We start from the raw sequence: 13,132 nt of genomic DNA on the forward strand, positions 1-13,132 counted from the left end.
TAAGGGCCCAATCTGCAGTGGTGGCACACGCCTTTTATCCCAGCACTTGGGAGGCAGAGACAGGTGGATTTCTGAGTTTGAGGCTAGCCTGATCTACAGAGTGAGTTCCAGGACAGCCAGGGCTATACAGAGAAACCCTGTCTCGAAAAACAAACAAACAAACAAACAATATGGGTCTGAGGGAGGAGGCTGGAGCCTGAATCAAGCCAGAAGAAGTAGCCCTGGTCTTACAAGTCAAAGGAAAAAAAAAAAAAAAAGAAAAAAAGCCGGGTGTAGTGGCGCACGCCTTTAATCCCAGCCCTTGGGAGGCAAAGGCAGGCGGATTTCTGAGTTCCAGGCCAGCCTGGTCTACAAAGTGAGTTCCAAGACAGCCAGGGCTATACAGAGAAACCCTGTCTCGAAAAACCAAACCAAACCAAACCAAAACAAAACAAAAAAAACAAGTCAAAGGGAGCAAGGCTGAAGTCAGTCTGAGGAGGCAGAGCTGGGGTGAGGGTCCCTGAGTCTGAAGGAGGACTGTCAGTTTGGGTACCCTGGGACTGAAAAAGAAGGGCTAGGAAGGAGAGTCCTCAGTTCTCCCAGGTGTGCCTTCCTAGAAACACCCCCTCCCAAGGTCAGCCTTCAGTGACCCAGCCTGTATATCTGGTTCCACCCCACTGCTTCTCTGGACTGTGGAGGTGGGAAGAGGTCCAGAGGGCGTGGGATACAGCTGGGGATGGCTGCAGTAACCCGATATTCTGGGAAGGTGGTGGTGGTGACTGGAGGCAGCCGGGGCATCGGGGCTGCGATCGTGAGAGCCTTCGGTGAGTAAGGGTCTTCCCGCCTGCTGTCTGAATTGTTGTAGGAGAGAAAGGATGACTGACAGAGGTTCCCAGAGTGGGAGGAGGAGACTCAGGTTCATTTCTGTAATGATTTATTTGTTCTTAAATGATTTGTTTATTTTTATTTTCCTCTGCATTGTTGTTGAATCTGGCTGAGAGTATTAGATCCCTTGGAACTGGAGTTACAAACAGTTGTGAGCTGCCATATGGGCACTGGGAAATGAACCTGGGTCCTTTGGAATAGCAGCCAGTGCTCTTAACTGCTGAGCCATCTCTCCAGTCCCTCAGTCCATTTGGATTGTTGGGTCTTTGCTGATAGGTTGGTCATTAAAAACTCTTCCTTGGGCTGGAGAGATGGCTCAGCGGTTAAGAGCACTGACTGCTCTTCTGAAGGTCCTGAGTTCAATTCCCGGCAACCACATGATGGCTCACAACCATCTGTAATGAGATCTGGCATTTCTGGAGTGTCTGAAGACAGCTACAGTGTACTTACATATAATAAATAAATAAATCTTAAAAAAAAAAAAAAGTTCTTCCACTGGCCTGGCAGTGGTGGCATATACCTTTAATCCCAGCACTTGGGAGGCAGAGGCAGGCGAATCTCTTGAATTTTAGGCCAGCCTGATCTACAGAGTGAGCTCAGAACAGCCAGGACCATACAGAGCAACTCTGTCTCAAAAATATAAAAATAAAAAAAAAAATCTTCCCTGGATCGGTTCCTAGCTGCAAATGATAGCTTTGAGAGTATTATTGCCTATCGGTTTGGGATTTTTCTAGAATCCAGGATGGGGGCCAACAGCAGCTTAATGAAAAAGGTTATTTGTTGCAAGATTCTGCTCTTGTAAGAGGACTGAAGCCAGTCACAAGAGCCGCTGGAGTGGCAGGTGCTCTGGGTGGTGGCCAGCAGAGGGCACCAGAGATGGTGAGGAAAGTCTGCAGGGCTTGTAACCTTGTTCTCTTCTTTTGGCAGTGGACAGTGGGGCTCAAGTGGTTTTCTGTGACAAGGATGGTGAGTGATTCAGTGTTCGATTCTCCCTTGCCTCCTCCATCGAAAGGGATCCGCGCCTAGCTCTCCTCCCTTGAACCCAGCTCTGCTTCCTCGGACCCAGGAATTCAAGTCCTGGCTTTCTTCCCTCCCATCCAGGGCTCTTCCCTAGCCCTCTACCCTCAGACTCTGGTGTCCAAGCCTCAGCTCTCCTTCCTCAGACCCAAAATCTTTCTCCTGCAGAGGCTGGGGGCCGGGCTCTGGAGCAGGAACTCTCGGGCACTGTTTTTATCCCCGGTGACGTGACACAGGAAAGAGATTTGCAGGTGAGTGTTTTCTGTCCCACACCTGGTCTCCAGTCCCTCTTTCCAGCTACCCATGCCCAGGACAGCTCAGTCCCTCTGCCCTGCTCTCCCTCCCATCTTTAGGAATGAACAAAACACTTGCTTCCTGTATCAAATTTCTGACTTCCCTGCACTCAGAATCTGTTATGTGCCTCCAGGTTTAGCCCCAGTCTGGGCCTCTGTCTCTCTGTCTGTGTATCTCAGCTCCCCACCACCCTCAGGGTCTGTAGACCCTCCTTCTGAGGCTCTGCCTTATACACACACCCCTCTCCAAAGTTTTCTAAGGTGGTGTGCTGATAAGTGTTATATCAACTCTACCCAAGCTACAGTCATTTGGGAAGAGGAAATCTCACTAGAAAATGGCCCCACCAAATTGGCATGTGGGCAAACCTGCTGTTCATTTTCTTTTTTCTTTTTTCCCAAGATAGGGTTTCTCTGTGTAGCCCTGGCTGTCCTGGAACTCATTCTGTAGATCAGGCTGGCCTTGAACTCAGAAATCCGCCTGCCTCTGCCTCCCAAGTGCTGGGATTAAAGGCATGTGCCACCACTGCCCTGCTCAATTTCTTTTTCTTTTTTTTTCTTTTTTTTCGAGACAGGGTTTCTCTGTATAGCCCTGGCTGTCCTGGAACTCACTTTGTAGACCAGGCTGGCCTCAAACTCAGAAATCTGCCTGCCTCTGCCTCCCAAGTGCTGAGATTAAAGGCGCTCATTTTCTTAATTAGTGGTTGGTGTGGGAGTTTCCCTAGCTCCCTGGGGGGTTGTGACATCGCTGGGCAGGTGGTCCTGGAGGCCTGGAGAGTATAAGGAAAGGGGCTGAACGAGCCAAGGGAGCAAGCCAGTGAGCCTCTGCTTCAGTCCTTGCCTTGAGTTTCTGTCTTGAGCCCTCTGTCACTGGCTTCCCTCAGTGACAGAGTGTGACCTGGGAGCTGTAGGCAGACATAAATCCTCTCCTCTCCAGGTCACTTTTGGCCATGGTGTTTATCACAGTGATAGAAACACTAGCTGTGACAAACGGCAACTGCACTATGTCCCTTAGTTCTTTTAGTCTGGGTCCTCAGCTTCCTGCATCCTCCCCTCTCCCCCTCGCTCCACCTTGTCTTCCTCAGCTGAGCCCATCCTTGCCTTGGGCCTACTGGCTTTTCCAAGACTACTGTCACCTCTCAGCTCATCACCTGCTCTTTCTTCTCTCCTCAGACTCTGGTTTCTGAGACCCTCTCTCGATTTGGTCACCTGGATTGTGTGGTGAATAACGCTGGCTACCGTAAGTTGTATGGCTTGGGGGCTAGGGTCCCTGCATCTACTTATACCCTGACCCCATTCCTTCCTCTTTGTTTGTTTGTTTGTTTTCGAGACAGGGTTTCTCTGTATAGCCCTGGCTGTCCTGGAACTCACTCTGTAGACCAGGCTGGTTTCTCTGTGTAGCCCTGGCTGTCCTGGAACTCACTCTGTAGACCAGGCTGGCCTCGAACTCAGAAATCTGCCTGCCTCTGCCTCCCTCCCGAGTGCTGGGATTAAAGGCGTGCGCCACCACACCCGGCCATTCCTTCCTCTTAAAAATCATTGCATCTATTTATCTATCTATCTATCTATCTATCTATCTATCTATCTATCTATCTATCTATCTATCTATCTATCTGCATTGTGCAAGTGTGTGTATTCACAATCAAGCATACACTCATGCATAGTACTTGTGTGGTGTTCAGTGCAACTTGAGGAATTCGGTTCTCTCTTCCCGCCATGTGGGGTGGAGCTCGGGTCATCAGGCTTGGCAGTAAGTAAGAGCACAGCTGAACCATCTCAGCAGTCCCTCCTCTGAACCTCAGTTTACCCCTCCCCAGGCACAGCCCTCTCCCTCCTGTTGTGTGTGTGTGTGTGTACTTGCATGTATGTCTGATCACCCCTTGCATGTCTGGTGCCTTCAGAGAGCAGAAGAAGGAGTTGGATCCCCTGGAACTGGAGTTACGGACAGTTCTGAGCTACCACGTGGGTGCTGGGAATTGAACCTAGTTCTCTGGAAAAGCAGCCGGTGCGGTGCGGTGCGGTGCGGTGCGGTGCGGTGCGGTGCGGTGCAGTGCGGTGCTCATAACCGCAAGCCGTCTCTCCAGCCTTCCTTAACACAGAGCTCACCCTCAGTCCTTGCTTTTTCTGCTGTGCGCTCAGGCTGTGCTCTCCACATCTCCGTGCCTCAGTTTCCATCTCTGATATGAGAACCATTCCCCTTTCTGTTGGGGATGCTGTAGTCAGTCCATAAAGGAGGTCAAACTGTCCCTTAGGATGTTCCCAGAGCCTGGGCAGTGCCTGCCTTGCTGAAGGCTGATGGCCCCAGGGCCTTGATGGTGAAAAGGACAACCCAGGTGCACTTTACCAGACTCTGTGGTGTGGCACTCTGGGAAATCTTCATCAGCCCAACAGCTGTACTATAGAACAGCCAGTCCCCATGGCAACGAAGGCTCAGGGAACACCTAGGGCCCTCTTGAATTCCCTCCAAAGATGGATGTGAAGAGGACAGTCCCTTGGCCACTGGGCTCCCATCTTAGCTGCTTCACATCACAATAAAGACTCAGAGTTGCCAGAAGCTCACCCTTAACTTACCCTTGTCCTCCTTTCCTTAGGCTGATGTTTATTCAACACCCGCAACGAACCACATTCCGTTATGGGGAGTGGTGTCTAAGCAGGGAAATTCACCTTCCACAGTGAGGAGAACAGATACTGGCTGGGGGGCTGGGGAGCTGGGGCCTGGCTCAACGGTAGAGCACCTACCCACAATTCCCCTTGAGTCCTAGAATGAATGACAGGCACGGGCCAGAATGCCCTGTTCTGCAGAGGCTGTGCAGCCTCCTCCCTTGGCTTTCTCCCTTGCCTTTGCCCTCCTTCCTCTAACCCCATCGTCCCTGCCCTCCCTCCCTCCCTCCCTCCCTCCCTCCCTCCCACCTTCCTGTCCTGGCCTCATCCTCTCCTTCCCTTTAGACCCACCTGCACAGCTGCCCGAGGAGACCTCTGCCCAGGGCTTCCGTCAGCTTCTGGAGGTGAACCTGCTGGGGACATACACCTTGATCAAGGTGAGACAGGCACAGCTGCAGTAGCTGTGTGCCCTTCAGTCCACCACACGCACATTGCTTTGTGCCCCTGGCTTCCTGTCTTTATTATAATACAGCCGTTTTCAGTCAGTGGGTTGTAACCCCTTTGGAACTAAAGATCCTTTTACAAGGGGTTGCCTAAGACCTCCAGAAAACAGATATTTACATTAAGATTCATAAGTGCAGTTGTAAAGTAGCAAGAAAGATAAGAGCCAGGCGTGGTGGCACATGCCTTTAATTCCAACACTCCGGAGGCAGAGGCCGGCAGATTTCTGAGTTCGAGGCCAGCCTGGTCTACAAAGTGGTGCCAGGACAGACAGGGCTACACAGAGAAACCCTGTCTCAAAAAAAAAAAAGAAAAAGAAAGAAAGAAAAGAAAGATAAGTTTATGGTTTTATGGTTGGGGGGGTCACTACAACATAAGGGGTGCAGCATCAGGAAGGTTGAGAATCAGGGTCTCGAAAGACACCGACCATCCTAGGTATGAGACAGACACAGTCCTCGTCCATCTGGGAAGCTACAGCCTCCTCACTATCTCCCAGAGCTTTCTAGGTTTGCTTTTGGGTAACAAAGAAGATGGTAAGAATCCAAAGATGAACCAGGCTGTGATGGGCTGGAGCAAGTGGGACTGGAGAGAGCAGGGCTGGAGAGAGAAGAAAAAGTGTCTGAAGACAGCTACAGTGTACTTACATATAATACATAAATAAAATTAAAAAAAAAAAAAAGCTCCTAGCGCTTAGAAGGCAGAGGCAGGCAGATCTCTGGGTCTCAGGCCAGCCTGGTCTACAGAGAACGTTTCAGGACAGCCAGGGCTACATAGAGAAACCCTGAGTTGAAAACAAAGAGAAAGGAAGGAAGGAAGAACCGGAAGGCGGGGCTGGGGCTCAGCTGGCAGAAGGTTTGCTCAGCAGCTTGTCGCTCTAGCTTGGATTTCCAGCGCCATGCCTGACGGTGCAACCTATGATCCCAGGAGATGGAGGAGGTGGAGGGGTCAGGAGTTCAAGGTCAATCTTGGCTACGGATTGAGGAAGGAAAAGAAGAAGGCAGGTTGTCTGTGGCCTAGGAGAGTCAGTAAGAATATTGGCTGCTGCTGATAGGCAGAGAGGGGTGGGTGGAGATGGTGTTACTGTGTCTAAAGGATCCAGTTTTTGTTTCAGGAGCGATAGGGAGCCATGGAAGGTGGATGAGCAAGAAAGTGATGGGAACTTCCTAATCATGTTCTAGAATGTTCCATGCCACACGCACTGACCAGCCCCAGCAGAATGGAAATCTCTCCCTCTGTCTTGTTTCTGTGGGCAACAGGCGTTGGTCTGTAGAGTGAGTTCCGGGACAGCCAGGGCTACATAGTGAGACTCTGTCTCCAAAACGCCACAAAAGAGAGGGATGTGTATAGGAGATATTTGGGACAGGAAGGGTTGTACTGTGTCCCTAGCATGCGGGAGGTGCTTAACAAAGGGCGCTGGGGAGTTCCCCTCAGCAGACTGGTCCGGTGAATGCCCTGGGGGAGGGGACACAGAGTTCTTCCACGTGCCTGTTTTCACCCTCAGAAAGTCAGCAAAGTAGATGCTCATGAGTGGGGATCAAGAGGTCCCCAGAGTCCCTGAGGTGGCTTTAGAAGTTGCTGGTTGGAATGGCCCAAGTGTCCCCTACCTGACTGGAAGCTTATTCAGTTGGTCGAAGAGCAGGCTCTGCATGCTTGAGTTTGGATCCCAGCATCTGTGCTTGTAATCTTAACCCTCGCTGGAGAAGCAGAGACTGGTGGGTCCCCAGAGCTCACTCGCCAACCCGCCTGCCAGAATTGATGAGCTTCAGATTCAGTGAAAGACCTTATCTTAAAACGGTAGACAGGCTTTGGGGAGACGGCTCACCTGTTAAGAGCATTGGACGCTTCAGGAGAACCTGGGGTCTAGTCCCAGAACTCTCCGTTTTTGAGGATCTGATGCCCTCTTCTGGCCTGCACAGGCACTGCACACATGTGGTTCCCAGACATACATGCAGGGAAAACACCCATGCATATAAACTAAAATAAAGATGTGAGTCGCTTGCATCCCACGCGCAACACAAACATTTGGGAGAACCTGGTTCGGGTTAGAGTAAACTGGAATAAGATAGAAGCTGGGTTAGGTGGTGAAAGCAGGGGCCCTCTGCAGCTGCCTAGAGTCACATCGGGAGATTGTCAGCCAGGGACATACCCAGGAAAGAGTCAGGGGAGTGGGACAAATATTAATTGAATAATAGCTCTGGACCTGGTTCAGGGAAGAGAGTAGGCAAGGGGCCTATCAGAGACTGCCATTACGGAAGGTGGAGAGGGTGTAAAGCTGACTGGCATAAGGGAGAGGGTGGGCGGGTGGTTCCAGAGTGTAAGGAAGAATGTGTGTGAGGTGCGAGAGGGACCTTCCCCTGAGGAGAGCAGAGAACCCCCATCGCAGAGCTGGGTTCAGACACTTCAGAGTCCTCTGAACGTCTCCTGTGTTTATGGCTTTTGACTTCCTGAGATCCAGCCGCACTTACTGTCTGTCGCTGGTCCCTTTAAGAGGAGAAGAGGGGCCCCAGTGGGCAGGGCTCCCTGTACTGGAGATGTTCTCACTATTGCAATATCAGTTACAGGACCAGAGGGCATGTGACTACCATGACAGTCCCCAGGGATCTCTTATTCCAAGGCAAACTGAGGAGAGTGTGTGGCCTGTGTGGCTTTCTCTGCAGGGAGTGGTCCAGGCAAGAGGCTCTGAAGTTGCAGTGTTGAAGATGGCACGGAGGAAGGGGGGAAGGGTGGATTTGGGGGGTGAACCACAGTAGGGATCCTCTTAGGTTCCTGTTCCAGGAGCCTCCTGAGGACCTACTCAGTGCTCAGTCATGTGTCCTGGGAACAGCGCCAGTGCCCACAGCAGTGGAGAACAGACTGGGCGTAGGGAAGTCATACAGGGAGGGGGCTCCAGAGAGCTGCAGGAGGTGGCAGGAAGCGGGACACATCCTGAGGCTTTCCCTGCATCATGCAAGGCATGATCACAGAGTTCTTTGTACAGCCCAGACACACCATCTCTCTCCCCCGAGTAAAACACTTCCTCCTAGTTGGGCTGAAGAGGCAGGGTTCTGTATGGTGTCTAGGTTTTCCTAGCTTGATGAGGACTGGAGATGGAATAGCAGATGAAGGGAGATAAAAGTCACAGAGACAGACAGACAGACAGACAGACAGACAGACAGACAGACAGACAGACACACACACACACACACACACACACACACACACACACACACACAGATCCCTTGATCCCTTGCAGAGGTGCTCAGACATACCATAGATGTGCCCCTATGCCTGTGCTCATTGAGATCCACTCACTAGACAGTGGTCACAGTCCCACACTTGAGGATGTTGGTGGCTGTTCTCCAGGACCAGTTGCAAATGACTGATCTATCCTCCCCATAGCTTGCCCTCCCCCACCTGCGGAAGAGCAGAGGGAACATCATCAACATCTCCAGCTTGGTCGGGGCCATCGGCCAGTCCCAGGCCCTTACCTACGTGGCCACCAAGGTAGGCCAGCCCCTCTTCTCTCCTGTCCTCTTGTAAGGGTTACAGCTCTGAGGGGAAAGGTAACCCTGCAGTTGATGTAGGGTAACAGCTTGGATGGTAAGCTATCCTGATGGTCAGGATCCTCCCTCTGCTCTGGTGAGAAGCAGGAGAGAACTGGGCAGAAGATGGGGTTTATGTAGAATTTCTTGCGGGAGATTTTCCGGGGTGGGGATTGGTGCGATTTCAAGTTGAGAGTTCGTTTCTACTCTGTAGGGATGGGGCTGGGCTAGATCCCACTGTTTAGGGCAGTTAGACTGTCCTTTGGGTGGGGCCTGGCATTTGGGGGACCTCAGGAGAGATGTGACCACTCACCTGCCTGTCTTGCCTGTAGGGGCTTACACCTTTCCTAGCTATTTGGGTTTCAGCTTTCAGCTTTGAGCCTACAATCCACCTCCTCTTTCTTTCTTTCTTTCTTTCTTTCTTTCTTTCTTTCTTTCTTTCTTTCTTTCTTTCTTTCTTTCTTGAACTCACTTTGTAGACCAGGCTGGCCTCAAACTCAGAAATCTACCTGCCTCTGCCTCCCATGTGCTGGGATTAAAGGCATGAGCCACCACTGCCCGGCTTATTTTTTAAAATAATTTATATTCTCTCTGTCTCTGTCTCTCTCTGTGTCTCTGTCTCTCTTTCTCTCTCTGTCTCTCTCTCTCTGTCTATCTCTATCTCTCTGTCTCTCTCTCTCTGTCTGTCTCTGTCTCTTTCTGTCTCTCTCTTTCTCTTTCTCTCTCTGTGTGTGTGTGTGTGTGTGTGTGTGGGTGTGGGTGTGGGTGTGGGTGGTAGTGGTCATAGAACAACTTGCAGGAGTCAGCTCTCCGCTACCACGTGGGTCTCAGGAACAGAATCAGGAACCTGGGCTTGGCAGCAAACACCCTTCCTTATCCTCACCAGTCAGATTGTATTTATTTTATTTATTTTATTTAATAATCTTTGAGACAGAGTGTCTCTGTATAGCCCTGGCTGTCCTGAAACTGTACAGCAGGCAGGCATTGAACTCAGAGTGCAGTAAAGTCATTAAAAACATACTTATTTATGTTTATTTTGAATATATGAGTGTTTTGCCTGCATGTGTGTATGGGGGCCTTTCTGGTTCATGCTGAGTTCAGAAGAGGGAATCTAACTCCCTGGACCTGGGCCATCCGGTGGTGCCGGGAATGGAACCTGCTTCCCTTGGAAGAGCAGTCAGAGCCGGGCAGTGGTGGCACAAGCCTTTAATGCCAGCACTTGGGAGGCAGAGGCAGGCAGATTTCAAAGTGAGTTACAAGACAGCCAGGGCTACACAGAGAAACCCTGTCTCGAAAAAACCAAAAAAAAAAAAAAAAAAAAAAAAAAAAAAGAGCATCAGTGCTCTTAACTGCTGAGCCATCTCTCCAGCACTGATTTTTTTTTTTTTTTACATTTTTTTTTGTGCTTTTTTTTTTTTTTGATATTTTCTTTATTTACATTTCAAATGTTATCCCCTTTCCCTGTTTTCCTCCTGGAAACTCCCTATCCCATGCTCCCTCTCCCTGCTTCTATGAGGTGTCCCTTCACCCACCCACCACTCCCATCTCCCTGCCCTTGATTCCCCTACACACTGGGGCGTCTATCGAACCTTTATAGGTCCAAGGACCTCTTCTTCCATTGATGCATGGCATGGTCATCCTCTGCTACATATGCAGCTAGAGCCATGTGTACTCCTTGGTTGATGGCTCAGTCCCTAGGAGCTCTGGGGGGTCTGGTTGGTTGATGTTGTTCTTCCTATGGGGTTGCAAACCCTTTCAACTCCTTTGTAGCCGCCAGCAGCCACAGGTTCCTGGGTTCCTGCAAGGAAAGATGTGGTTGGATGGGAAAGGCGGTGAGAGAAATAACAAGCCAAGACAAAGTTCTCTGATCAAAGCCTAATGTTTACTTATGAGTCTGAGCTTATGGGTGTGGGGGACCCATCCCCCACCATTCCAGGATCTGCTCAGGAAAACAGGTTCAGCCTCTCAGCAGGTAGTGCCATCTTGGAGGAAGAAGCAGATGTGGTAGGACAATAGACTTTACCTAGGTCAGAAGACTCCACCCTAAGTAAGCTAGCTACTGTGGCAAACTAGGTTTGCCACTGTTGACTGCTCAAGGCTGGGGGGAGGGCACACTCCTTCAGTCCCATTACAGATAGATGGTTGTGAGCCACCATCTTGCTGGGAATTGAACTCAGGACCTCTGGAAGAACAGTCAGTGTGCTTAACCGCTGAGCCACCTCTCCAGCCCTCTAACTCTCTTTATTATATTTTCATTTATTTAATATTTGTTTGTCTCTGTGTATCTCTTTATGTAGTTTTTTTTTTTTTTTTTTTTTTTGGGTTTTTTGAGACAGGGTTTCTCTGTGTAGCCCTGGCTGTCCTGGAACTCACTTTGTAGACCAGGCTGGCCTCGAACTGCCTGCCTCTGCCTCTGCCTCCTGAGTGCTGGGATTAAAGGCATGCGCCACCATGCCCGGCTTCTTTATGTAGTTCTGAGAACAGCTTAGTGGCATTAGCTTTCTCCCTCCACCTTGTGGATCCTGGGGATTAGACTCAGGCTGTCCGGGTTGGCAGCAGGTGACTTTAATGCTGAGCCATCTTGCCAGGCCCTTCTAGAGTTCATTTGAGCCAGCATCTTGGCTTAGCTAGGTTAGCACTGAGTTCATGGCAGTCCACCTATCTTAGCTCCCAAGTCTGGGATGTCCCAAGAGTGTCTCAGGCCGTATTCATCATGTAGTCTTGAATTCTGGCAATCGGTAACAAACTGACCTGCGCAGAGCCGGAGCACGGGGAGTATCTTCAGGATGGGTCAGGCTAATCCCGCTGATGCTTCAGCATGCTGTTCGCTGCCTAGAAGAGGATGAGAGGGGCTCTGTCCTCAGAGACTAAACTCTCTCTGGTCTCTGCCTCCGCAGGGTGCAGTGACTGCCATGACCAAAGCTTTGGCTTTGGATGAAAGCAGACATGGTGTCCGAGTCAACTGGTAAACTGATCAATGTGGACATAGAAGCTCAGGAGAGCTGGGGATGCCTGGACATGGTTAGCATACACAGCTCTCACTCCTTCTTGCCCTCACCTAGCATCTCCCCAGGAAACATCTGGACTCCACTGTGGGAAGAGCTTGCAGCCTCAACTTCAGACCCCAGGGCCACCATTCTAGAAGGCACCTTGGCCCAGGTAGGAGGTGCTGAGGTAGCTGTAGGAGGTGCTGAGGTAGCTGGGAGGAAGATTGATCGGGTTGGGGCCTCTCTCCTCTCTTCCTTCTTCTCTCTGCCTCTCAGCTTCATATAGTCTAGGCTGGCTTGGACCTTGCTAAGGGGAGGGACATCCTTAGAACTTCTGATTTTTCTATTTTCTGAGTGCTAGAGTTACAGGCATGTACTACCAATTCTCTCTCTCTCTCTCTCTCTGTGTGTGTGTGCATGTGCACACACTTGAGTGAGTTTGTCTCACTTTCTAGCCTAGGCTGGCTTTGAACTCAGGGCAGAGCTCTGGCTTATGTTTCTTGTTTGCTGAGATGCCAGGTGTGAACCCACATGCTTACGGATGGGTTGGGGGTGGTGGTGGAGGGACTGCTCCTAATTCTCTCCCTTTTTTCTTTCCCCAGCCCCTGGGCCGCATGGGCCAGCCAGCCGAGGTGGCGGCTGCAGCCGTTTTCCTGGCCTCTGAAGCCACCTTCTGTACAGGGCTTGAGCTTCTCGTGACCGGGGGTGCAGAACTGGGGTATGGACGCAAGGCTAGTAAAAGCAGCCTCGGGGAAGTCCCCACTCTCCCACCTAATGTACACTAACTATGTCTTGCCCATCCATTTCTCCCTCCCTTCCTTTCTTGTAGTACTGGAGATTAAACCTGGATCTCTTGTGTGCTAGGCAGAGGCTCTATCACTGAGTCACACTCCAGTGCCCCACTGGAGGATTCTAGGCAGGGGCTCTCCCACTTAACTTTCAGGTCCCAAAGAAACTCAGGATAAGCTAGCTGCTGGCAGCGAGGCCCTCTCAGTACCTGCTACTTCCCTTGCCCCTGCTCCTAACCTCTCTAGCCCAGGGACTTTGCGCCCCTCCCCGCAGCTTGATTCCTATAAAAACCTGCCATTTTGGATGAATGTGCTGTTCGCCCTTGGCTCCTTTCTTGGTCCACTTGCCCTCTCTCTTCTCTCTCTCTCCTTTCACTTTCTCTGCCCCTCCCTCCCTGATCTCATGGACCAGTTTAGTCTGGACTCTACCCGATGCCTCTGGCTATACTCTCCCTTATAGCTACAATAAAAGCCATCCCCCCAGTTATACCTTGGAGTGGTCGTGTCCTCTTTTCATTCATGAAGCACAACACCAGCCCCTCACCACCACACCGGGGCATTCC

General features: G+C 50.8%; 1 protein-coding gene across 4 annotated transcripts; it reads left to right on the forward strand.

The window, feature by feature from the left end:
- Window positions 1-656: 656 nt before the first annotated feature.
- Hsd17b14 (hydroxysteroid (17-beta) dehydrogenase 14) lies at window positions 657-13,058 on the forward strand. 4 transcript variants are annotated; one of them, NM_025330.3, is made up of 9 exons: window positions 665-803; window positions 1,792-1,830; window positions 2,050-2,132; window positions 3,345-3,411; window positions 5,118-5,209; window positions 8,652-8,756; window positions 11,692-11,759; window positions 11,857-11,953; window positions 12,384-13,058. In NM_025330.3, the coding sequence occupies exons 1-9, from the start codon at window positions 716-718 to the stop codon at window positions 12,564-12,566; spliced, it is 822 nt and encodes a 273-aa protein (NP_079606.3). In that variant the 5' UTR covers window positions 665-715; the 3' UTR covers window positions 12,567-13,058. The 4 variants fall into 4 exon arrangements, with proteins under 4 accessions (XP_006541133.1, NP_079606.3, XP_011249191.1 ...); XM_006541070.4 differs by lacking the exon at window positions 11,692-11,759 and having other exon boundaries at window positions 657-803; window positions 12,384-13,056; XM_011250889.2 differs by lacking the exons at window positions 665-803; window positions 1,792-1,830; window positions 2,050-2,132; window positions 3,345-3,411; window positions 5,118-5,209 and adding an exon at window positions 6,131-6,231 and having other exon boundaries at window positions 12,384-13,056.
- The last annotated feature ends 74 nt before the right edge of the window (window positions 13,059-13,132 follow it).

Source organism: Mus musculus, chromosome 7 (assembly GCF_000001635.26).
Source record: "Mus musculus strain C57BL/6J chromosome 7, GRCm38.p6 C57BL/6J".
Taxonomy (NCBI): domain Eukaryota; kingdom Metazoa; phylum Chordata; class Mammalia; order Rodentia; family Muridae; genus Mus; species Mus musculus.